At 40.1% G+C, this 26,185-nt stretch overlaps 1 protein-coding gene across 1 annotated transcript; it reads right to left on the bottom strand.

Annotated features, from left to right (window-relative positions):
* Positions 1-6,952: 6,952 nt before the first annotated feature.
* Positions 6,953-23,782, bottom strand: tgfb5 (transforming growth factor, beta 5). Its single transcript, XM_047354515.1, has 7 exons — positions 22,466-23,782; positions 17,682-17,845; positions 15,215-15,347; positions 15,026-15,136; positions 13,180-13,360; positions 12,616-12,769; positions 6,953-9,694 (listed from the first exon to the last, which is right to left on the bottom strand). The coding sequence occupies exons 1-7, from the start codon at positions 22,809-22,811 to the stop codon at positions 9,536-9,538; spliced, it is 1,248 nt and encodes a 415-aa protein (XP_047210471.1). The 5' UTR covers positions 22,812-23,782; the 3' UTR covers positions 6,953-9,535.
* Between the last annotated feature and the right edge of the window lie 2,403 nt (positions 23,783-26,185).

The raw sequence follows: 26,185 nt of genomic DNA, 5'->3' as shown, positions 1-26,185 counted from the left end.
AATTAATACTTAATCTGTTAAACCTTCAGGTTAAATGTATATTAACTAGAAATTAAACATCAGTTTCTTTTACTTCCTTGGACATCCTGAAATATAAAACCAACTATCTTCCTGATGGTTTACCCTCTGCTGTTCCTGTTTTGTTGTTTTGTTTTGTGTTCCTGCCCTTGGTTTCAGCCATTTAAATTTAGTCTAATCAGGTTGAGAGCCGGTAAATGAAATAGCCAATGCCAAGTTGTGTCACCTACAAAAATGGAAGTTACGCTGTAACTATGGTTCTGTGAATTCCTGGATGACTGCCAGTGGCAGTAAACAAAGTGGATATGTCTCCTCGCGCTCCGCACAGGTCGAGATTAAATGTAAACAAAGTCACGCACTTGACACGTAGGCCACCTGGGCGTGCGTCTATAAGTAGCACGTGGAAGGCTACGTTCGGTCTCTGGGATCTTCTCGCAGGGAGAAGTTCCGAGTGACCAGTGTGACTGGCAATCATCCAGGAATTCACAGAACCATAGTTACAGCGTAACTTCCGTACTGTTTCATTCCTTCCTGACTGCCAGTGGCAGTAAACAAAGTGGATGACTTATGCCAGCAATGTCACGAGGAATGCAGTAGTCACGCACCTCTCAGTTAGTAGAAGGGGCCAGAGGCAGGATTGCCAAGGCCAGTGCGGACTCATGTGCCACATTGAGGCGGTAGAAGCGTGCAAACGTGCACGGTGTTGCCCATGACGCCGCCGCGCAGATATCGCCCAGCGGCATGCCCCTCAGTGCCGCCCAGGACGTAGACACACTCCTGGTGGAATGGCACACAACACCAGAAGGGGCAGCTGCCCCCACAGACTCATAAGCCAGCACAATAGCATCTTCAACCCAATGCGATAGCCTGTGCTTAGAAAGGGCTCGCCCCCTGTTCTGTCCCCCGTGGCACACAAACAGCTGCTCCGACTGGCGAATAACGCCTGTAGCCACCATGTACAGCTGCAATGCCCGGACCGGGCACAGCGTGTTAGCCAGCCTCTGTTCCTCGGACTGAAATGGGGGAGGGCAGTATGCCCCCAGTTCAATGGCTGTATTCACGTAGCCTGGGGGCAGAACCTTAGGGAGAAAGGTTATGTTCGGCCACAGCGTTACTCCGGACCCGCCTGCCTTCCAACGTAGGCAGGTAGGGGTGATGGCGAGTGCGTGGAGCTCACTGACCCGCTTGGCTGTTGTTACCGCCAACAAAAAAGCAGTCTTAACAGACACCAGTTTCAATAGGGCAGCACCCATAGGCTCAAAAGGTGGCCCACTCAGGGCCTTCAACACCAGTGGGAGGTCCCATGCTGCCGCCGGTCTCCGTAACGGGGGGCGCAGCCTCCTTGCACCCCGGAGAAACTGTGACACCCACGTGCTTGCCCTCGAGAAAGGGCGAGAAGTGCCTTAGCGCCAAATAAATCGTCTTGAGCTCCAGGACATTGATGTGCAGACTTCCCTCCTGAGGCCCCCACAGCCCCTGGACGGACCTGCACTGCCACACTGCTCCCCATCCGAGAGGTGATGCGTCCGTAGTCACCACCTCCCGTCTTGCAGGGACCATACTGAGGGGGACCCCACGCTGCAGATATGCCCTGTCCCGCCAGCGACGGAGGAGCACTGTGCAGCCGGGTGTAAGATGAATTTCTCAACACAGATGAAAGATCAGGGAGTAAATGGTAAAATCTGTTAAATGTCAGCATCATGTGATGCCATCTGCAGAATCAAAATAAACAATCTGACATCTGACGCAGTTAATAAATTGTGCCGTTTATTAGCTATATGCATACTTTACGCAGTACTCGTCCTTGAAGCATTTGTAAATTATGAATATTATTAAATGCAAGAGTCAAAATGTTTGTTAATTTAGTGTGTGGTTGAAATCAACAAATATTATAACCTCTTTTTGAAAATATTCAAACATAAATTTTACAAAAACTTGTACGTAAATTTAACTTATAAAAGCTGTACTGGAGGGTAATTATTTTGAAGTGTATTAAAGATTTATTTTGAACATTTTAAATCAATTAAAATAGATTAATTACTAGTGTTGATTTCCAAATAAATTTTGTTATTGCAGACCGCAATTGGATTTGACTCCAGGTCAAATCCAATTCATTCTAGTTTTAACCAATTCAGAGTATGCATTATTATAGTTTAAGTGTCTACTTAAGGTAAGCAGTAGGTTTTTCTGAATCATATTTCAATTCTAACCTTTGTCCCAAAGCTTCAGGAAGAAAGACATGTCCATTTAAACAAAACTCAGGAAGGACTGTTCGACCAGCTGGAAGGTGAAAGAACAGGAAAGGTTGACAGACATAAACAAAAGCAGCAAAGATAGAAAGGAGAAAAACATGTTATTAAAACAATAACAGGATAGAGATATTGCCTTAAGATCTTTTCACATTTTGTCACATTAGTCACAAACCCTATGAGACAAACCAACACAGGATAGTGCATAATTGTAAATTAGATGGTTTTCAAACCTTTTTACAAATAAAAATCTGAAAAGTGTGGCATGCATTAGTGTTCAGCAGTCAGCATAAGTCAATACTTTATGGAACTACCTGTCTCTGGCAGATTTATCTGGAGACTGAAGGTTTACCCGTCCTTCTTTGCAAAATAATTCAAACTCAGTGAGATTGGATGGTGAACTTCTTTAAACATCAATTTTCACATATTCTCTTTGTTTATCAGCTTCCCTCTCCCTGGTAAAGAAAAGCAACCCCACAGCATGATGCTGCCTCTACCGGTGGGGATAGCATGTTCAAGGTTATGTGCACTGTTGGTTTTGCTGCTACATGGTCAGAGAAGCTAGTGGACTCTGTTTACTAAGACAACTTCTGAAGACAGCTGATTGACTAGATTTTATTTAAGGGTATCAGAATGAAAAGGCTTAATACAAATGCACGCCACACTTTTCAGATGTTTTTCTATAAAAACCTTATAAAAACTTTTCCTTCCACTTTACAATTATGCACCAAGTCTTAATAAAATAGATCTGAGTATTTGGTTCTAATCTAACAAAATTTGAGAAAATTGAAAATGGCTATGAATACATTTTAAAGAAAATAAATAATCAAACATTTGTAGATCAATAAACCAAGAGAAGCTTACGTCTGTATTAATGTAATGAAATTGATAAATCTGAGCAGCAGACACGTGGAATCTGCTATATGTTGCTAAATAATCAGGGTATAACTTTTTCTCCCCTAGATGAAGCCATTGAAGAAGCTACTACTGCCTTCAACATTTAAGTTTTATTTCACATAGAAAGTACTCCTTGATCAGTGTTGCTGTGTCTCTGCTCTGGTCTCTCAAACCCCCAGTCGGTCGTGGGAGATGGCCGCTTAAACTGAGCCTGGTTCTGCTGGAGGTTTCTTCCTGTTAAAAGGGAGTTTTTCCTCTCCACTGTCGCTACATGCATGCTCAGTATGAGGGATTGCTGCAAAGTCAACGCCAGTGACTGTCCACTGTCTCTACATGCTCATCCGGGAGGAGGAAATGCTGCAAGTCACTGAATCGATGCCATCTGCTGGGTTTCCTTAGATAGAAAACAATTTAACCAATTTGAATAATAAATGGAATTTGACTGCATTGTTTGATAACTCAGTTGGTCTCTCTAAATCATCCTTAGGTGTGAACGGGTGTGTTCATGGTTGTTTGTTCTGTGTTTTCCTGCGATGGATATTTCCTTAAACATTTTACTATTTCCTTAATACTGGCGACCTGTCCAGAGTGTAACCCGCTCCTCGCCCGTAGACTGCTGGAGATAGGCACCAGCTCCCCCACGAAGAAGCAGCTATAGAAAATAGATGGATGTTTGATAACTAGGATAAATTAGAATGTATTTACTTGACTTGGAATCTGTATGATTCGACTGAATTGAATTTGTAAAGTGCCTCAAGACGACATCTGTTCTGAATTGCCACTATATAAATAAGCTAAATTAAATTGAGTATTTATAATGATGATTTTTCATCAAATAACTGTTGGGTATATTAATATACATCACTCCTTGACTTAACCTTAATCAGCCTTTCATAGATATATGGAGGTAATTTACAGAAATTACGCCCTCCTCTGTGCAAAAAGGGAACAGCGAGGCTCTTATGTCCAAACAGGGCCTCCACTCCACCTCAAGAGTAACTACTTGAAGGCTTTAATAATCCTGAGGCTGCAGATCGGTATCTTGTGTTTACCTCTGAGTCTGGTTCTGCTGCTTCTATAACCTCATTTGGGTTTATGGCATGTGCCATTGCCCTGAGAAGATGTTTATTGAACTTAGCTGCCTGAAAAATAGAAATGACTTCAGTTGGGAGTTTGATCCAAACCTGTGATGTGAGTTCAAACCATGAGGTGCATGTAAGGAAGAATGGCCTTCTGTTCATCTTTATGAATGCTTTACAGCTTCTGTCAAAGGCTTTTCTACATTTTCGGTCAGTATGGGTGAACGTGTGACGAACCAGGCCCATGAATCATGGCATCTGTATGTTTGGATGTATGGGCGTGCTTTCCATGCCCCAGGGTCTGTGTACACATTCAAACACAGCTTTTTTTGAAGAAAGAAGGGTGTGTGTGAGAAAGCAAGGGTGAACAACCAGAGTGTTTGTGCCTCTCAAAGACAAGGACCCAGTGTGAGAGCGAACAGCAAGGATCTCTATCGTGGGATAAGTACAGGTTGGACATAACAAGGGGTAGTTAAGTGGAAAAGACTAACAGATGCTGGGGCTGGTTTACTCTGGGGGGAAGAAGGAGCCTCACCACAGCTGAAGCACTGACACCCCAACACGAGACACATTTATACAGAGTGAATGCATAGCTTTACTGTGGCTCAGACAAACAAGTTTACTGCGATGGCTGCAGAGCAGTTGGTACGTCTTTAAACTATTTTAACTTCAGAGTCATTTTAGGTTAGGATGTGTCCTTCTGTTTAAACCAGACAAAGTGCTGGATTCAAAATATCAAGGAGTTTGATAACTAAAATGATAAAAGACATTATTTGTGCATCACTACAGTAGCTAGTTGTAGCTGCAAAAGTATTCCTACTGATTGAACCTTCCCAGACCTTTTCATGTCAGAACCGCATACTTCAATGTGTTTCACTGGTATTTTAAGTAATAGATCAACCCAGCATAGAGCAAATAGCATTCTGAAAAGGGTGGTGTGCATTTGTAATTAATCCTCTTTTACTGTAATACGTTTAGATCAAATTTAGTTCAACCAGTTGCTTTCAGAAGCCATCTAATTAGTAAACAGGACCTTCTCGTGTGTAAACTAGCTTTAGTTTAAATGAAGCTGTTTTATATGCGCCTAGACATGGCGAAGCAAAAAGAAAATTAATCAGAGAAGCAGCCATGAATCCCACGGAGCTGCTGCAGAGATCCACCACTCAGTTGAGATTTCCTGACTACACAACAACACCTCCACTATTCTGGCCTTTAAACGCCTGGCGAAAGAAACTGAGAGGACGTTTAGTTTGCCAAAGCACAGGAGGCAGAGCAAACCAATGGAAGAAGGTGCTCTAGTCAGATTAGGCTGAAAGTTCATCCATTGGCCAACATGCAAAAATCTGTGTGTGGTGGTAAATTAACATCGCACATCACCCTATTCATACCATTCCCATGGTGAAACATGGTGGTGGCAGCATCATGGTGTGGGGAAGATGGAAGGAGCTGAATACACAGCAATCCAGGAGGAAAACCTGTTAGAGACTGCAAAAGACTTGACACTGAGGTGAGGTTCATCTTCCAGCAGGGCAATAACCCTAAACATACAGATAGAACCACAATGGTATTATTTAGATCAAAGCATATTCATGTTTTAGGGTGGCCCAATCAAGGTCTAGACCTAAATCCAATTAAGAATCTGTGGTAAAACGTGATGTTTTCAATGAATCCAGTCTGACTGAGCTGGAGCTGTTTTACAAAGAAGAAAGGACATCCAGTCCCTAGATGTGCAACGCAGGTAGAGACACACCCAAAAGATCTGCAGCTGTATCTGCAGTGAAAGATGGTTCAACAAAGTATTGACTTAGGAAGGCTTAATGTAAATGCAGTCAACACCTTTTATGTTTATTTGCAGAAAAAAAAAGAAAACCATGTATAATTTTCCTACTACTTGATAATCATGTACTGCTTCGGAAAAAGATAAAACATGGAAAAAATCATAGGGAGGTGAATACATTTAGTAGACACTGAATGTTCTCCCCAGTCATGTTCTCCATATTGCAACAACTTGTAGTTTACCAGTTACAAATGCCCAGGGACAGCCTGCCAGTTCCCATGAACTTATGATCCACAGTTTCAAGGCCTAAAGGGCTGCAGTTTCCACATCACAGGGTGCTCCAAAAGTCCTTTGTTTTTAGGTTCAACTTTATCCAAGATCTGATCTTCTGGTGCTTTATTTGTTTTTATTGTCTAGTTCACACTTCCCAAATCCTCAGAATACTGTCATTCCTGGATACTTTGTTCATGCATATCTGAGGTTTTTCTGTTTCAAAGTTCTTAGGGTCCTAAAAGCCCAGGATAATCATGTCTAATGGCTACTTTTATTTAAGATTTTGATCAACTTATATTTGATATGTAAATTCAGATGTTCTGTTTAGAGATTGTTTCATATTAAGCTGGCTTTGTAACACCTGTACAGGAACTACTGATGGAAAATAGCCTCTGAACTGATTTAAAGTAATAATCATTAATGATCTCTGTGAATAAACCACGGCTAAAACTAAAGGAAACAAAACTGATGATCTATCTGTTTGTGTATGTAAAACTGAAAAAAGTCCCATTACAATTTAATCATTGTAGGTATTTTGGGAAGTTTTCTTGATATTAGGTGAAAACTTTTGAACACTTAATATAGACTTGTAGATCCAGACTTTAGAAACACAAGAGCGAAAATAATGATTCAGAATAAAAAAATAAAACTTCAGAAAATGCCAAAAGATCTATTTTTAATTAGACAAAATGCATCATTTACATTGTTACCAGAATTAATGTAACCATAAGCTTTTAGTTGGATGTTTACATAAATTGATCATGGATGTCATGTTAATTTAGGACTTTTAAGGTGTTACAAGAATCACTCCGCTAGTGGTTTATACAGTTTCAATGATTTGCAAAAACAAGAATTTGGTGCAATATGTTTAATTTGGATTTTATCTTATCAATACTGAGCCAATATTTTATAAACAGGCTCAGATTTTATAAACAGGCCTAAAAACAATCATATATCCCCACTAGTACCTAGTTAAATGTCTCTTAGTAAGTTGCACATTGACCAAATGCTTTCTGTAGCCATCAGCAATCTTCTGGCATAAATCGGGCTGGATGTTTGACTAGTCTTCTGGGGAGAATTGGTTGAGTTAATTTAAGTTGGTTAATTTCCTGGCACAGACCCAGCTTCAAGGCATAGTTCATACATTTTCAGCAAGACTGGAAGCTTGTGGCTTCAGGGAAGGGCTCCAAGAAGCTTAATATTGACCTGTTTTATTCACTCTAAAGTTAGTTTTGATGTGGTTTTATGAGTGTCCCAAGGCGCACACCATGGTGATGAAGTTTAAAAATGTGGTTCAGTCTGTCATCTTCAAATAAAAGGCAAATTGGTTAAGATGTTCAAAAATAGCCCAATATTTGTGTTGAGGCTACTTCCATGCCCTTTTAAATTGTCCCTCAGGGACAATTTAAAAGTCATAATTGTACATGTATTGTATTAAACTGAACTGACTTGCATTAAATGAAATCAACCCCAACTGATCTGAGCTAAATGAAATGAATTGAATAAAATCTAATTAATTCAAATTTGTGGAGAAAAACGACACCTTTAAAAGCTGGGTTTGCTCCAGGAAAGAGACCAGCTTACACAAACTCACTTATAAAGTCACTGGAGTTGAATTTAACTAAACTGAAGTGAATAAAACTGAATTGAACTGAACTTATCTAAATTGAATTGCACTGAAGTGAACTAAACCAAACTTAATGGAATTGAACTGAATTTGTGGTGAAATAAATGTGGGACAACACCTTCTGGGTCTGCTCCAGTAAAGCAACCAGTTCACACCAACTTACCCCTGTCTGATAAGAAGATTGGTCAAATATTCAGCCAGAGAAAACAAAAATAAATATTCAACCAGGGACCTTGTTTATGGTTACAAACAAGGCCTATGGTATCTTGGTTGGATTCCTATTTGTGTGGACCAGTCCTTTAATCTTCTCTGGACTCACATTTAGGAAAGCTGTTGCACAAAGTGTTGACCAGAATAATGTTGGAGATATTTACTTATTTCCTGTGGCTGTGGTAAGACTTGACCAAAACCGCCAGATTGCTTAATCCATCTATAACTGGCTGTTGTTGTGGTAGCCCCCCGTTTGTCATGACTGGACCGCTTCCTGTCCTTTTATTGACAACCAGGGCAGAAACAAATCTTGCTGTAGAAGAATCTGATGCAGATCTGCTGATATGTTCCACACACCATCACAACAAAACTGAAGGAATCGCTTTCACACATGATTTCACCTACACACACACCCACCCACACACACACACACCCTGCCTCGTTCTCACACACAAACCGCTGGCATACCAGAGAGCCTATATTTAAAATGAGACCCAGAGATGTTTTTTTTTTATTTCTAGCATTTAGACATTTTATCAGAAGTGGTCAGTGTGGATGGTTGGGTGTAAAGAGACTCTGTGGATCAGTGAGGTTGCTGGTAAACAAAAGGTGTCACATAATATGATCAAGAGAACAGGAGTATCCTTTTACAATATGATAATGAATGCATGATGAGGAAAAAAGGGAGTGTGATTATGGGACGCATGGGCCAGGCCTGAATAGTTACAAATTTGCTGCAAAATGCCACCTTCCAAACGCGTAGCCGCTCCAAATGTGGCCCTATCGTCCCACATCTCATTTCCAAAGCCTCTCTTTTCTCCCTCTCTCCACCCACCACAAATCCCAGAACCTCGAGCAACACGCAGAGAAAGAGAGGGAGAGGAGATGAGATGAGGGGAGCGTTTAAATCTGGCGTTCCGTGAGTGGTCGGGTCGGTGTCTGGAAACCTTTCATATCCTGTTTACGGCGGGCAGATTTCAGTCTTGGGACCACAGAGAGCTGGCATGGCCTCCGCCTGGACGCAGCTCCTGCTTCTCTCTCCTATCTGCTGCCTGCCCTCCTTCGCTTTTTCATCTCTGCAGAGTCTTCGAGGCCTCACCTCACCTTCAAATTAACACCTTTAAGCATAAAACAAACACGTCTGGGTGTGGCTCCACAGGGAACACTACCGAGACAGGATTCTGATGGAAAAAAAAAGCTTTTTCTGAATTTTAGCATTCAGGCACACTTTTAATAAACCTGTGTAGTTATATTTACAAGGTCCAACATCAAACGGAAAGTTCCAGGGAATGAAGAATGACTAAGGAACAAAACTCCTGACGTATGGTTCAGTCTGCCAGGAAAGGATCAAACAGAGGGATCCATCTCAGACGAGCAGTTTCCAGAGTTCTCCTGTCTATTTCTATCAGCGACACTTGCAGGATTTGACCACCATGTTGGAAAGTTGCTCGACTCGAGGCGTGCGCCCGATGAAGTACATGATGGTGAGGGGCTCCAGGTCCTGAGGGACGCAGCATGGGGAGGCGGAGGCCTCGGGGTTTAGCTTGTTGTACAGGGGCAGGATCTGACCAGAGAAGAGACAGGAGATGATTTTTTATTAAATACCATAAAAATTATTTTTTCTTCTAAGAACGCAGAGAGGTTTTGGCTGAGTGCTTTGGTTGTTATACAACAGTTTGTGAGGCTGTTTTTCTTACATCGCCAGGCAACTAAAGCATGGTTCGACTTTGTGGGAAATAAGAGTTATATAAGAAACTTGATGCCATTCTCACATTTTTATGGTAAAAACAAAGCAGCAGCCAGAAGGCAGTCAACATTGAATTATTCTTATAAATCTACAATCACAAAAATCAGAACAGAGGTAAACTATTCAGACTCTTTTTAATTCATTAAGGCTCTTCTGGCAGCTTCGGATCGTACAGGGAATTGTCCTGCAAATGGCACATCTTTCTTCTGAAATGTTTTACCAGTCTTCTTGGCAGAAATGTTAAAGTTTAATTGGACTGAATGAGGAATGTCGACGTGAAGCCAGTTAGAAAACTCTCTTGAGATCCTCTATTGGCTCACAGGTTCACACAGAGTTTTCCTGAAGCTACTGCTGTATTCTCCTGCTGGAAGGCTTTAAGTCAGTGGTTCTCACACTTTTAAGAACAAGTTATCATCTCTGTAGGCTTTTCATAAACCAGCACAACACAAAACATATTTTGTGAAATTTCTTTATCAGAAGATCTCATAATGTCAAATAACCCTTGCTTCCCAAGTTAATAGTTCAGATGTTGACTGATATTTCAGGATGGATGAATGGATGGATTCATCTCTCCAGTTTACAGTTTACAGTGGTTGAAGCAACTTATGTTTAGAAACTCTGATATTTTATATGTTTACGATGGAAAAGTGAATAAAATAAAACAAATACTCTGCAAAAAATACTTTTATCAACTATTTATTGTTCCCGTCCTACATAAAACACCTGAAACATACACTATATTGCCAAAAGTATTTATCTGTCAACTTTTACATGTACATAAACTTCGATGACATCCTATTCAATTCAAATTCAAATTCAAAAATACTTTATTAATCCCAAAGGGAAATTAAATGTTGCTAGTCTTAATCTATAAGGTCCAGTTTGTTGATAGACCCACCGTTGCCAGGAACAGCAACTTGAACTATTCTGTAAACATCTTCCACAAGGTTTAAGAGTGTGTTCATAGTTAGATGAGAAAACCAGAGTTGCAGCCTCGACTCTAATTCATCCCAAAGGTGTTAAAGAAGGTTGAGGTCAGGATTCTGTGCAGGCCAGTCAAGTTTCTCCACACCAAACCGTATACACCGGCAGCCATGGAAGTGATTGGCACACCATAATTCATTGATTTTGTGGTGTGACCCAATACTTTTGGCAATATAGTGTATTTCAAGCAAAGTCCATATTTCTCCAGGCTATTTGAAGAAGTAATAAACCAAAGGGTTCTGTATGCCAGTAGAGCTGAATGTGACAAACTAAATGTCTCATAAACCTATAGGCTCTGGGACAATCATCTGTGAGACGGCAACCCATTTATGACTCTGGGGTTAACCAGTCTCAGCTAACTGTGCTGTTTAGCCACCGCAAACAATGCTCTTCAAGCTCATTGAGGGGAAAACATTTCCCACAGTTCAAACTATCCGTGTATTAAAGTCTGATTTGAGTTTGGATCAGGCAGGAGTGTGTTTTACCAGAGAGACTGGGAGGCTGCTCAGATATTTCTGACAATCGCAGATGTTTCCGCTTATATAATTTGGCTGAGCGTCCACACTGAGATGTCTGTCAGTGTTTCCAGTGAAAATTATTTAGCACGAGCGGCCATGAATCTTCAGATTGGAGGGAAATATAATTTGGAAAAAAAGAACTCATTTGTCTTCACTTGGCCTTACTGGAAAAGGTTGTCGACAATACTCAATCCATAATAATTGGCACATAAAACCCAAATGAAATAAGAATGCAGTGATTTGAAGGTCTGAGGCTATTATTTAATAGAGAACAGCACAAAAACCACACGATGGATGTAGAAACTGCAGGAAAGTTAGGAAAGGAGACTTTTTCCTCCTTGTTGCATCAGATCTTTTTATACTCTCTCACTCTGTTAGCGTTCGGACTGAAACCAACTGTAGTTTTGAGAGTCAAATGTTTTCCCATCGTTTCCTGATATGACTTCAGCTGCTGAACGGATCAAGTAATCAGCCAAATGTGTTCAGTGGTCAACATGTCAGAACCGCAGACGGATTACAAAACCAGCTGGAGTCCATTACAACAGGGACATGGGGTTTTAATATGTGCAGAAAGGGATTTGGGTTTTTCTGGGTCTTGTTGGAATTAGCAAAGTGTTCCCTGAAGAAAGACCTGAGAAGCATGAGTGGCACTGCTAAACTCTTTGCCCATACAGAGTATGGTTCTAGGATGGTTTTATTTGCACTTAGTAAGTGCATCTGTGTTTTTCTTTATTTGTCCGATGCACAACGTCTCTGTTCTTGCAGCCTGCATGTGCTGAGCCTTTATTTGAGACAAAGCATAGACTAGTTCATTCCCTTCCTTCTAACCCTTCTTATCCTTGCAGGGTCGGCTGTTACCTATCTCCAGTGGTTATTGGGTGAGTGGTACAGTACACCCTGAAGAGGTTGCTAGTCTAGCACAATGCAACACAGGACAAACAGCTATGCAAGCACACACCCATACCTAGGGGCAATTTAGAGAAACCAATTTACATCAAATTTCTGAGTTAAACTTTCAATTCATGCAGAAAGTAGAAAGGTAATTTGTTGACATGTAAAGTCCTTACAGAGTAATCATATTTTGGTTTACAGAATCTGTGATCAGAAAATGGTCACAAAATCCTTGGTCAGAGCATCTCCACTAATCGTTAGCAGATAATCTTCACAATCCAATCACATTGTCGAGTATTGAGCTCTGGTGAAACATTATCTCAGTGTTTGATCCCTGAAACTCACCATGTTGTAGTGGTTGTTGGCGCTCCAGAGGTACGGACAGTTTCCGGCGCAGAAGTTGGCTTTGTAACCTTTTGGCTCGTGAATCCACTTCCAGTTGAGGTCTCGTCTGAAGTCGATGTAGAGCGAGCGCAGGCAGCAGCCCTGATCCGACCCTCTGGGAAACACAAAAGCAGACACACAAAGTGACTTTTCAGCTTTCCATCTTGCTCTGCAGTGTCTGAGGCAGTGACCCAAAGCTGGGTCATGGGAAAATTACAACAGGTTACCGCCGAAGAACCAGCCATCACAAAATAATGACCCTGCAGGCCTGCCAGAGTTTTCCTCTGCAGCACAAGGTAGTCTAAATAAAACACTGCACGCCTGTCGGCTTGCTCTCTAAATACAGGGTCAGGGATGTTAGGGTTGCCACACAATACTCTGCAAAGTAAGTCAGGAGGAAAAAAATGAAATACAGCACCGACCGCAGCTATACTTCAAAATTACAAAACTACAGCCCATGTAGGAGTGTCAGTGCTGTCAGTCAGTGAGAGAAACCTGCACACGAGCAGCTGGTAGGCAGCCTACCGGGAGCAGGTTGTGGTTTCTGTGGCTGCCGCCCTCCTCTTACGGTTCTTCTTGGCGGGGTTGTCCACTCTGTCGCTGGGCAGCAGGGTGAGGATGAGGTGTGGTGTCTTGGTGCTGAAATCTGCCTGACCTTTAACCTGACCAGGCTTCCTCATCTGACGAAGCCGCTCGTCATCAACACCTGCAGAGAGTTATGAGACGGTCAGTAAAAACAACCCCCAGCTCCTCTAAAACCAAACTATATTCCCGCCTCCTACATCACCTTGCAAGCGTATCAGTACCCTTTGACCTTTTTCACAATTTGTCATGTTTAAAACCATAAAACATTTTACGGATTTTATGTGACATGCCAACACAAACCCGAGCATAATTCACAATTTCTAATTACACATAAAAATCTGAAAAGTGTGGCATGCACTTGTATTTACCCCCTCTGAGCCAGTACATTTCGATCCACATAGAGCTCAAGGTGTTTTGACTGAGATTGCTGAAGCTCAATCAGATTGGATGGAGAGTTGCTGTTAAAATGAATTTTCAAGTTTGTTTGTTTCTTTATTATTAATTTTACAGGGAGAATGTGTAAACACATTAATCTTAATAAAAGAAGAGATGATTTACACCAGATTTAGGTATAGCTAATTTCCATCTGCAGTCCCTGGCCAGGTCACAACAATAAAATACATTCAACATGCATACAGTACATTCAGCCGTATACTACATCTACAGACATTCACACAAAACAATCTATTCCATTTACCACCATTTACATAAAACTTAAATCTACAATTTAAAATAAGTACACACATTTCTATTAAACATGATTATAGTTAATGTTGACATTGCTGGTTTAGTTCCTTTCTAACCTTTCCTGAGAAATCATGCAGGTCAGAGCAGATTCTTAGTTGGATTTTAGGTCTGTACTTTGACTGGGCCATTCATGTTTTGGGTTGTTCTGCTGCTGGAAGGTAAAACTCTGCCCCAGTCTTTGGTCTGTTGCAGCTAAAAACTGTATGATCTCTAAAATCTATGAGTGCTTAGAAATGATACAATCTAAATGCTAAGTGTTTGTTTTTGTACAATTAGAAACACAGACCAACTGCTACAGCTGTGTTTTTCTTTCTTTAATGACTTTGTGTTTCTGAGGAGGGCAGCAGAAATAATTTATTTTAAAGGTTTTGACATTTTTTAAGGAGTAAACGGAGCATAAAGGAATGCGATGCAGATGTTCTGATGACCTGACAGTTTGTCTGACTTTATGATTTTTCTGTCTCTATTTGAACCACAGGAGCACAAACACAAGCTCCTGCTTGTCTTGCGAGTATCACAAATTGGATATTTCTTTTCCAAGTGTGAGAAAAAAAAAATTCAGACTTGGCAGAGCCGAGTGCAAATCCTCAGAGCGCCATAATTTGAGGGCCTACATGAGGCAACACAGACAGTCTGGTATTAAACAGTATCTCAGTGTGCAAAGGAACAGTTTGGCCTTTATTTCTGCACGATAGTGTGCAAGTGATTTATGGATCCTTTTTAAAGCTTCTTACATAAGATTCTCCTCTTTGAGTTCACAGCTCATGACCTGCAGGATGGATGGTATCATAATAAATCTGCATTTTTCATTCACAAAATGACGCAACAGAGGTTTAAGTTTGGCTTCGCTGATTCTTCTTCTATGTTCTGAGGTTCTCCAAACTGTTTAATTTCACATGCATCTCTAACACAGAGAATGGGCAGCCTCGCATAACCAGCCAACATCTAAACAGACTCTGTGCAGCCCACAGAAAAGTCTTCCTCATGAGGCTGAACCTCAAACGCATATGTAATCTGAAACCAAGACATGAGAACAAACCAGCAAACAGGGTCTCCAGCTCCTCGCTCTTGTTGAGGACAATGTTGTTGGTGGATGGGACGAAGGTGCAGCAGGGACAGTGGATGCCCAGCTTCAAGCCAAGATTGTTTTCTGAAGAACGCAGTAGAATAAAACATGAAGATGAATGATTCAAACAGATCTTAGGATCATAAGTGGCATGTAGCTAACCTGGATCTGACACCCAGTCTTTGATTGTTTCTGTGACGTCCACGGAGAGCCAGGCTCCCTTTGCTCTCAGCTGGACGGTCCGAGAGTCGATGTAGCGCTGAGTGGAGGTGCTGTCTTCCTCTGGCTTCAGTATCTGAAGGAACATGCAGGAATAAAAGGAGCTCAGCTTTCAGTTGGCTGCTCACCAGAATCAGCCAGGTTTCAGCTTGAGAACTGACTGTTCAGTCAGAAACCCAAAAATCTAATTTTTCACTGTAGGTGAATGCACCCAAGCTAATTGGCTAGTTTGCACAAGCAACAACATGCGTGTGTAAAAACTAAAATCTGCTGTTCACACAGACTGAGCCCTAAATGGAGAACATTAAGAGTCCAGATAACTTTGGGCTCAAGAAGGATTTCAGCAGACAGCAAAATGGCCGAACAGATTACAGAAAAAAGATTTCTGTTGAGTTTTAACCGACAACTCTCATTTTGAAAAAAATCCCGCCAAGGATTAGACATTTAAAATCTGGGATATATAGCCGGACAGACTGCTGCTCAGTTTTGTTGTACAAACAGAGCTGCTTAATTATGGTAAAAATCCAAGACTCTTTGTTGCATTTAGAGAGAAAAATTAGTTTTTTTACACATTTCGTTTTTATTCTGTTTACATTTTTCTGAATTTCATGTTGGACAATGTAGGTAATTATTTCCACATAAAAATAGTCAAACTATTGAAATATATAAAAACCTAACCATTCAAAAGCACATTGTCCCATGTTTAAGAAATTCCATTAAAGTTAAATGAAAACTGCTAAAAAAAAAAGACTAACTACACAGGCAGACAGGAAGCTGCAGCAACCAATTACAGTCTTTCTGTTACTGTTGTTTCATTGTGAAAATCACTGTAAAGCTTGAAAAAAACTCCACATCCAAATAATTAAAAGAAAAGCACAATATTCTAGTTTTACAGTGGATTCCTCCATCTTTCTGCATCAATAAGATCATACATCGAAACAATTTGATTCAGGGTTAATTCTTTGGGTGATTATATAGTTTTTGTGATTATTGGAAGCTAAACAATGAATCTAAAATAAACGTTTAGAGCTATAAGTGATTAAGAAAATGCCAACTCTATTGTTTGTCTTCATCTGTAACAGGGAACAGGTGCTTTCATGCTACACCACACAATCCAGCTACCAATCACGCAACGCTAACATTAAACTGCTGCACAGCCAGGAGTACGAGAAACACCTGCCTTCAAAATTATAAGCCACAATAAAACAAGGGTTTTACTGAACCATTTTTAATTTGTTGTTTCCAAAAGGGTCATTATTCTCATAAAAACAATGAAACAACCGAACCTTTGGTTATTACCTATAGTGGACCTGTATGTGGCGCTGTAACGCTGCCATAAAAATACCAAAAAAAACCAGCGAAGAAGAGCATAAAGCTTGCATGGTGGGACATGACATCATCGTTTCCAAAACAAATCGTAACTACACACGGCTGTTACTTTAACTTAAGCTACAAGGGATTTTTTGAAGTTGTGTTTGAAACAACACATCCAATTCTAATTGAGTTTTTCTCAGAAATTCCAAACTCTATTTAAATAATCATTATGTTAATAATTATGATTTTCAAACACGAGTGATAATTCACGTCTTCCTTTGCTACTGGTTGAGTAAATCCTGGGTGGATTGTGACAAAACTTTGGAATCTGTATGAGTCGTGAAGTTTTCTTTTTGATACAAATTCTTGCAGTTCTAATTGTGTTTGGTGTTCGTAAAAATGGGTTATATCAGTTTTAGCCAAGATTCTAGCATTTCTGTGGACACCACACATGTTTATGTTTAACTAAGGGAACTTACAGTAATGAAAGTGGAAAAAGTACTGAGGTTTGAGGCTCAGGAGGTTAAGATTTTTCCCCAAAAAATTGTTTTGGTGCTCCTAAAATGCTGTTTCCATGTGGAGACAAGGCCAAAATGATAAAAATGACAAAAATGGTAATGGCAAAGTTGTGATTTATTTTTATTTTGTGATATAGTACATTTTGATGTTTTAAGGTCTCAGATTAAAAGAGAACGATAAATATACAGATTTTCAAGAACTTAATATTGGCTTTCCTATTATATAATCAGGCAACAAATTAAATAAGTAATAAGAAACAAGCTGGTGATTTAAAGTAACTTTATATAATCTACTTATGGTCTACTGCAAGAAATGTGATTATGTGTCGCCAATAAATAATATCTACCAGCAGGTGGAAGTCTTATTTGGTGATTTGGTCAGTTGTCATTTGTTTATAGGATGTTAAAGTCTTTAATTTAACAAAATATCCTCAGATTGTCTATAGCTGGCTTCATCTTTGTATAGATGTAAAACCTTGAAAATGCTCAAAGCAGAACATGCTCTCCAATAGTTGTACTTCAACTCTATAACTTTAACCTTTGGCATCGAACTTGTAAACTGTCGACTTGGTGGTCACCTGGTAGAGCTCCACTCTTTGCTCCGAGGCCCGAGCCTGTGGGTTAGGAGCTCTGAAGATCCTGAACTCAGCCTTGACCAGGGTACTGTTGATCAGGTCCACTTCCCTGACGTCAAAGTAGACCACTCGATAGTAGAGGTTTGGTGCCGCTGGCTGCACGGCATCTGGATGAGGAAGAAATCCAGAACTATGATTAACAGTCAAATCTTCAGACTGTGGGACTGATGCATTGTCTCAGACATAATTACTGCTGATGAGAGTCTTCCAGCTAAATTAGAGGCTTAAAGTGTTGGGTCTTATGTATAATGTATGGCTGATTGATGGGTTGAGCGCATGAAAAATCACCCAGTTATGTAATTACATAATACCCAGCTCCATTACTCTTAAATCTCAAACAGGTCTGTCAAAACCAAGAGCCAGCTGCCACCACAAAACTCAGAGTGACTTGCTAAATGGTGCCTTTGCAGCGATGCAGCACAGAGGACATACTATCCTAAACAGCCACTCTTTTAAAGTGCCAAAAACTTTTATGAAAGTATTTGAACTCTTGGGAAAGCTTTTTTTTTTTGTTAGACAGGGTGGTTGTTCCTCCATTAACCTCTACTTTTCAACATGCAATAATGTGGCTCTGAACAAAGTCCGAGTCGTTCATGTGACTATTTTATGGTATGTTAGAAAACACAAGGTGTCAACATTATTCCTCAAAAAAGCAAAGCATCCTGGGATGCCAGAAGTAAAATCTCAACTGATACTTTAACAATAGTGTCTTCAAAGTTAAACTTATTTTCTGAAATGTCGCTGTTAATACTCTAATCTCAGCTGATAGAAAGCACTTTGGTTACTTCTTTTAAGAACAATAGTCAAAAGATAATGATAACAGATGGTTACTTGCATTATTTCTATTAACAGTCTTTAAAAAACACATGATAATATCAGTTTATATCACACTTTTTAAGGATCAGTGAAGGATCACAGGATGCACAGAAATGTTCAAATGTCACACTTTAACTTCCTTTATGTTTTGCTTCCAAGCAGTCAGCCTTTAAAAAAAATCAAAACTTCTCCAGACTTTCTGAAATCCTCTACAGGCTTTTTGGATTTTGGCTACTTTTTTACTCACCCACCATTTTCAGAGAGATACTTTTTTGTTTGAAACGGTAAATGCGCTGAATCTATACTGAGATTTTCCAGTCTGACTGACGACTCAGAGCCCTTACACTAGAGCCACAACCATTTATACAGGGATTGGTAGGTAACATGGGGTTAAATGCCTTGCTCATCATGATGTGAAAAAAGGAAGCTGGAATCAAACCCGCAATGCTCAGGTGGTAAGGTGACTACTGTTCCCATTAAGTCGGCTCAATGAACCCTAAAACATGAATCATTCAGGCATTACAAAGCTTCTGAACTCAAGGCATGAACCAGTGTGGTGTAGATATATAACATGTAATGGGCCAGCATTTTAAACTGGTACCTTAGGCGCATTGTTGCAGGTCGCCTGTACTCTGGCAGTTCTTAATATGGGCAATATGGCTCACTGCCCAGGGCAGCATGGCCTGGGGGTTGCAGAGGTGAAAGTCTTTTCTGTCTTTTGTTCCAGTGATGCTAAAGGTGGTGTCTGATTAGCGGCTTCCGACTGCATGCTGAATTAAAGGTCTATTTTGCTGCTTTGTAAAAAAAATCAAGCACTTTATTTTATCACTTCTACTAAAGTCTGAAATCATAATCCGACCTAAAGTGGGTCGAGTTTGTTTTTACTTTTCATGCAATTTTTAAAAAAGCAATAAATAGGGATTCGTTTTTAAAAACTTTGTTAAAACCTGATGCAAACCTCTAGACTGTTTAATTACTACATTGGGGGGAGGAGAAAGGGCTCGCCTACTTCATTCGTGCAAGAAAAACAATGTTGTTACAACAACATTTTTTACAACCTTAAAGGAAAATTAATTTATAATTTTAGGATAATACCCATAATACCGGTCGAGGGGAGAGAAGAAAGGGCTCGTACTGTGGGTTGGGGCTTAAGAGGGTAAGATTTTTCCAAGAAAATATTGTTTTAGTGCTCCTAAAATGCTGTTTCCATGTGGTCACAAGGCCAAAATTATAAAAATGATGAAAATGGCAATGTCATGCCTTTAGTAGATATTCTTTCCTGCTTTATAGAGACAATACGACTTTCAAATACTGCTCATCAAATAGATGTTGTTTCTAGGCCTGAAATGTCATCGGCTTGTCTACACTTTTCCTTTTATTATTCACCTACAGTTAATTAGGGAAAAAACAGCCAGAGTCCAAAGAACAATTTTACAATTTTAATTGTTGATTAAGACCATTTAAATATTGTTAAATAAAATCTGGCTCCTTTCAAAGCAAAATTAAAGGTTTTATTATTTGTTTTAACTGTCTTTAACTAACTTCGACAATTTTATTTTTATATTTACTATTTACATGGTTCATGTTTCCAGGAAAATATGCACAAACATGACAAGAACTACAGTTAAACCCAAAATTATTTATACTCCTGGTAGATTTAGGTTTTAAGTAAGCCTTTTATTTGTTTCTTCTGATTGGAAGTCTTTTTAGCATTTTGGAGCAGCCCATCCAGAGTCCCAACTGGAATCTGATGGAGAATCAGTGGAGGGAGCTAAAGATTAGGGTGATGGCAAGCTGCCCTTCCAAGCTCAAAGACCAAAGATAAATCAACAAAATACCAGTGGAGATGCACGAAAACCTTGTATAGGAAGGGATTTATTAAACTTTGAGAGATGGCTCTTTTTCCATCAGAAAGAAGCTTCTTGGCTGAATGATAATAATTAAACTTAGCTTAACTGTATGTATATAAGTGTGTAGATGCTTGGCCTGCATGAGGTTATTTCAGCACTTGGCAGACAGAGGGAATGATAAATAATTTCCTGTTTAATGTATAAGTGTTAAAGAACCTATTTGCTCATCAGATGAGGTAGGATTGGGAAGCTCTGCCATCACCAGGTAGTGGTTGTATAAAAAGCTGTACATTTGTATCTGCTCATATAAAACAATTAATTACCAAATGATTAGAATGACAAATCACAAGAGAGACTGTGTTGCAAGAAGGACAGATTGTCTCTGACAAGGGTTGTTGACATTTTTCAGCTTAGAAACCAGTGACACTCCATTAAATTAGGAGACGGTTTAAACATGGACTTTCAAAGTAAAGCTCACACAAACGTCTTCCTCTTGTAAAGGTAATATTACACCAAATTCCTCATTCAACCAAACATAAAAGAGGGATTTATTTATACTTTTATTAGAAGAAAAAGCTAAGAGAAACTCTTATTAATAACAAAGTCGTTCGAATATATGTTTAAGTATATATATATATATATATATATATATATGTGTGTGTGTGTGTGTGTGTGTGTGTGTGTGTATGCATTATTACAAGAGTATAGTTCTAAATTAATAGTGGGGCAAACCCAGGAATCAGGAAGGGATCAATTTAAACTTTCACAGTAAGACTCAAAAATAAAAAACTCATGACTGAGATATGTTGTATTACTATCCAGTGGGCCTGTCCTCCCCAGCCATCAACAGGGTTAGTAATTTAGATTTTCAAAATAATCGTCACTGATTTATTTCAAAGTAAAACCTTAATAATTCATGGATCCCACGTTACTGTCATGAAATAGGAATTATTTTGGCCTTCCAAAAAATCTGACAGATGATGTTCAAAATAAAAGTCTATCTTTTTCATGGTTTGATTATTGCTTGGTTTACAACCCGGATCTATGTTTCTCTGTAATGTATCCTTATTTACAAGGTGACGACTAAACAAGCAATGTAAAATGGTATTGGACCTTATGCACCAAGTGGCATGCACCATCAACATTTCTCCAGGGTTTTTGGAATTATTATTATTATTATTCAAGTAAACAATGAGGGGATTAGAGGTGGTTTGACAGTTTTTAAACAGTAGGCTACTTTAAGCTTAACCCTTAAGTAGTCATTACAGTGTTTTCTTGTCCACTCTATATACTGCCAGCTACTGGGAATCCAGTGTAGCTTTACAAAAAAATTATGTAGACCCATAATTGACAGCCAGAATCAACAACCACCCCGGAAATATATTGGGAATGTCTCAACGGTATGACTCTGCAACATGAAAAATAAAGTGTAGGTAACACCAAATTAAAAACAAATGAGTGATATAAGATTTTACATTTTGAAGCATTTACTTTATGTTGGGCGGGAAATGTATTTTATCTTCTATTTAAAGTTTTGCAAGAGAAAAAATACCATGACAATATTGTGTTAGTGTATTTTTATTTTTTAAAGTGAAGCACAAAGCATAACATAAAGACCTGCAGGTAGGGAAGTGGAGCTAATATTCAAGTCAAATGTCAAATGAGGATGCTTATTATGACTGGACTGTAAAAAGGTGGAGGCGAAACAAGATAACTCTTCTTCCAACAGTTTTTGGTCTTTATACTATGTAATTGCTTTGACGCTTAATCTCTGTTAGCTTCTGTAAATCAATCAATCAATCAATCAATCAATCAATCAATCAATCAAATTGATTGACGACTGAGTAGGTGTCTCTCATGGTATTCAAAACCTTTTCCTAAATCTAAACGCATTTTACCCATCTTAGAGGACAAGCCTGTTTTAAAACAAATCTCAACATTACTGTGAGTTATTAAAGATAGTGAAGTTCTAGTAAATCCTAGATTAATAAATTCTGGCCCAAAACGTTACTTAGACGAGACCCTGTTGACCCCAGGACCCACTGAGACCTCATCACTTACTGGAGTCGGTGCGGGGGGGCTGCATGTCGATCCTCTGCACCTCTTTGGCGTAATAATCCTCCTCGCTGCTCTCGCGCTCGCACGCGGACTCCGCCAGCCGCGCGCGCTCCTTCATCAGCTCCCGCGTGCTGTTGTAGAGCAGCAAGACCTCCGGCGGCACGGAGCCCGGCGGCGGGTCGTCGTCGTCGTCGTCCTCCGGTGGGCTGCGGATGCGCAGCTTGCTGAGGATCTGGCCGCGCACCGCCTCGATGCGCCGCGACTTCCGCGCGTCCAGGTCGATGGACTGACACGTGTTGAACCCCTCGGAGAGCCGGAGCAGCAGCAGGAGCAGGAAGGGGAGCCGCATGGTTGCCCGGGGAGCAGATGAAGGAAGAAAGGATCTACTCCCTGAACGGCAGTGAAGCTGCGTCTCGGAATCAAGCGCGCTGGGAAGTGCGCGTAATGTGATCCAAGATGTGTAAACAGTCCAACTTTTTCCACTTTTGATTAATTAAAATATATATATATATATTCAATAGAGACAGATAACCAACTTTTTTTTTTCTGGTCTCATTAACTTTTATACAAGCGTCCATCATATATTAGAAATAAAAGACCCATTGTCATTATTTTCCGTAGAATATACACTGTTAAATAAAGTAATTTACTGGTTGATTCCTCTATATAATTAAATGTCTACAGCGTAATTAGCTCACTTGTCCCGGTACCAGTGCGTGACTTTCTGTGACGGAGAAATTAAAGCTTCATCACTCTCCGCTTCCCGCCGTCCATCCTCGCATATTAGAGCAGCTTTCAGGAGACCAACGCAGAGTTGTTTCAGGAGCTCAGCCCATGTCGCAAACCCTCCAAACAGAAAAACCTGCAGCGGCCGCACTTTATCCGAGGCAGCACGGCTCCGGCGCTCTCACCTCTGAAAGACGCATCTGTGGAGCAGAAAACTGGTCCATATCCGCTTGCACAAAATACAGCTACAGTCCCAAAAAGACCAAATAAGGTCCTCCCATCCCCCGTTTTAGGTAAGAAGCCTGAATGCACTTAGAAAAAAAAAATGAAAAACACGTTTGATTTATGTTAGGATAAAAATGGTAGGTCCTTTCCTGCCTCTCATTTGAGCAAAAAACACAAAAAATAAAATAAAAGACAAGAATCAATAAAACTTTAAAGAAGTTTTTTGCAGAAAACCTTCAGAAATAAGAAAAAGGTTTGCAGTAAATTAGAAATTCTTGTTCTAAATGAGCGAGATGCTTGCAGGACAGGGAGGTCTGGTAAAAACACAGAGCTGGGTGATGTGAGTGCATTATCCTGCATATCCTCAGTGAGAAATAAAGCCCCAAACACAGAGAGCCTCTCAGGGAAAAAGAGGGAGGAGGAGGAGATGTTGGTGGGGCGGGATGCCACCATGGTAAAGGGAGTGTGTGTCATTATTTAGGCAGAAGCAATCCTCCTCTCACTAGAGGCACACAGAGACAAAGCTGCACATTTAGCAATATTTAGCCCACAGAAACCCAGCTATGCCCTCACTCTGCAGGTAAACATCTACACAGAGCCTGTGTGCCAGGATTGCACCATAATCCCTCACCAATACTGAAGGTGACCAGAGGGTTTTCACAGGGGTCCAGGCTGTTAGTGCTATACAGGTTAGCGAAACACAAAAAAGAGACTACATTTGTAAAGTTGTTCATATATGCCCACCCAACTTCTGTATGTGTATGTGAACCCCATCTGGGCCTTTGCTCGCAATTCATTTCTGGTGCACGACCTGATTGGGCTGACTAAAAACCACCCATATAAAGAAAAAACACTAGCTGGGTCTCAGATGGATATTAAGAAAATCTGTTAAAATTTCCGAAATATATATAGATCTAGTAAGGGGCCCCACTTTTTACCTCAGGGTGCATCAAACCTCTACCGGCTGTGAGGTAACCCACACATGATTTAATTTTTCAGACTATTTCCCACCCATATGGGCCTTATATTCAAACTTATTTGAACTGTATTTGTATTTAGCGAATAATACAACTCTTTCCTAAAGCTAAGAACCAAATGTGATCACAGTTTGAGAACCACCCAGTCAACATAAACAGAGCTCAATAGAACATCGTGACAAGGTTAAATACTTTTTGTGACTCATTTCAGAAAGTGAAACTCGTAAATTACATAGATTACACATAAAGTTTGAAATTTCAAGCCTTTAGTTCTTATAACTGTAATGATTATAGCTTACAGATGATAAAATTTCAGTGTCTCCGAAAACTTGATACATAAGATCAATAAAAAATATTTTGATTGGTCAGGTCTAAAATTTCCTGGAAGATGGCTGCAGTGACTCTGGACCTGAGAAAACCAAGTGGACCAATACCAGCAGATGACATGGCACTCCCAATCATCCAAATAAAATGCAAACTTCACTTTCATCTGAAAAGAGGTATTTGGACCACTGAGCAACAGCCCAGACTCTGGTTCAGGAGTGGCTTGACAGAAGGAATGCAACATTTGTAGCCCATGTGTAGGATTCATCTGTGCGTAGTGGTTCTTGATGCGATGACTCCAGCCTCAGTCAATTCCTTGCGAAGCTCCCCTGAATTCTTCAATAGGTTTTGCTTGACAATTCTCTCAAGACTGCGGTTATCCCTGTTGCTAGTGCACCTTTTCCTACCACATTTTTCCTTCCACTCAACTCTTTATGAATATGCCATAACTTTCACTATATTCTAGTTTCCTGATACACTGAATTCAATTCAATTCAAAAATACTTTATTAATCCCAAAGGGAAATTAAATGTTGTTGTAGCTCATTATGAAGGTTTCCTCAAAGAGCCGTTGTAGATGCTGATGGCTGTGGGCAGGAAGGATCTCCTGTAGCGCTCCGTCTTACAGCAGATCTGAAGAAGCCTCTGACTGAAGACACTCTGTTGTTGTAGGACAGTCTCATGAAGATGATGCTCAGGGTTCTCCATAATGTTCATTTTATGAAGAATCCGTCTTTCCACAATAAACTCCAGAGGTCCCAGAGGAGTCCCCAGAACATAGCCAGCCTTTATCAGTTTGTTGAGCTTTTTTAAGTCCCTGGCTCTGATGCTGCTTCCCCAGCAGATGATTACAGGAGAGATCAGACTCTCCACAACAGACCTATAGAAGATATTCAGCATCTTGCTGCAAACACCAAAGGATGTTTGGGTTTTCATTATCTGTATGCCATAATAATCAAAATTACAAGAAATAAAGGCTTGATTATTAAAATATTTCACTAATACAGTGAACACAAACAAATTACCTAAGGTGTAGCACTAACATGCACCAACAGCCAACAGAGGAGCTAAGAAAACAGTACAGATTGTCCAGCATGAAGAGAGAACAGTGAACCACAAAACGACAGCTGTTGGGTGCTTTGCTGTGTTTCCATTAACCTCTGAAGTGGAAACTTGGATTTGAGAACAGCAGCAACCAACACATCATCAAGTACTTTCAGGTCAAAAGTTTGAAAACTATTTGGGTTGACTAATTGTTATGATCAGTGACCAGACTAACAAATTGCATATTAATAATAAAATGAGGCTGTATGGTACTGCGTATGTGAACAGTTTAACAAGATACAGAGTGTCAGAAGAACAAATAAATTTGTACTTTAGCTACTACTTTTACATGGCCACCATATTGGATTTTTAGGTTGGGATTGGCGAGAAAACTCTACCTTTCCAATTACGAATAGGAATGTCGCTCT

This window comes from Girardinichthys multiradiatus, chromosome 23 (genome assembly GCF_021462225.1).
Source record: "Girardinichthys multiradiatus isolate DD_20200921_A chromosome 23, DD_fGirMul_XY1, whole genome shotgun sequence".
Classification (NCBI taxonomy): Eukaryota; Metazoa; Chordata; class Actinopteri; order Cyprinodontiformes; family Goodeidae; genus Girardinichthys; species Girardinichthys multiradiatus.
This window is presented reverse-complemented; position numbering and strand designations above follow the sequence as displayed.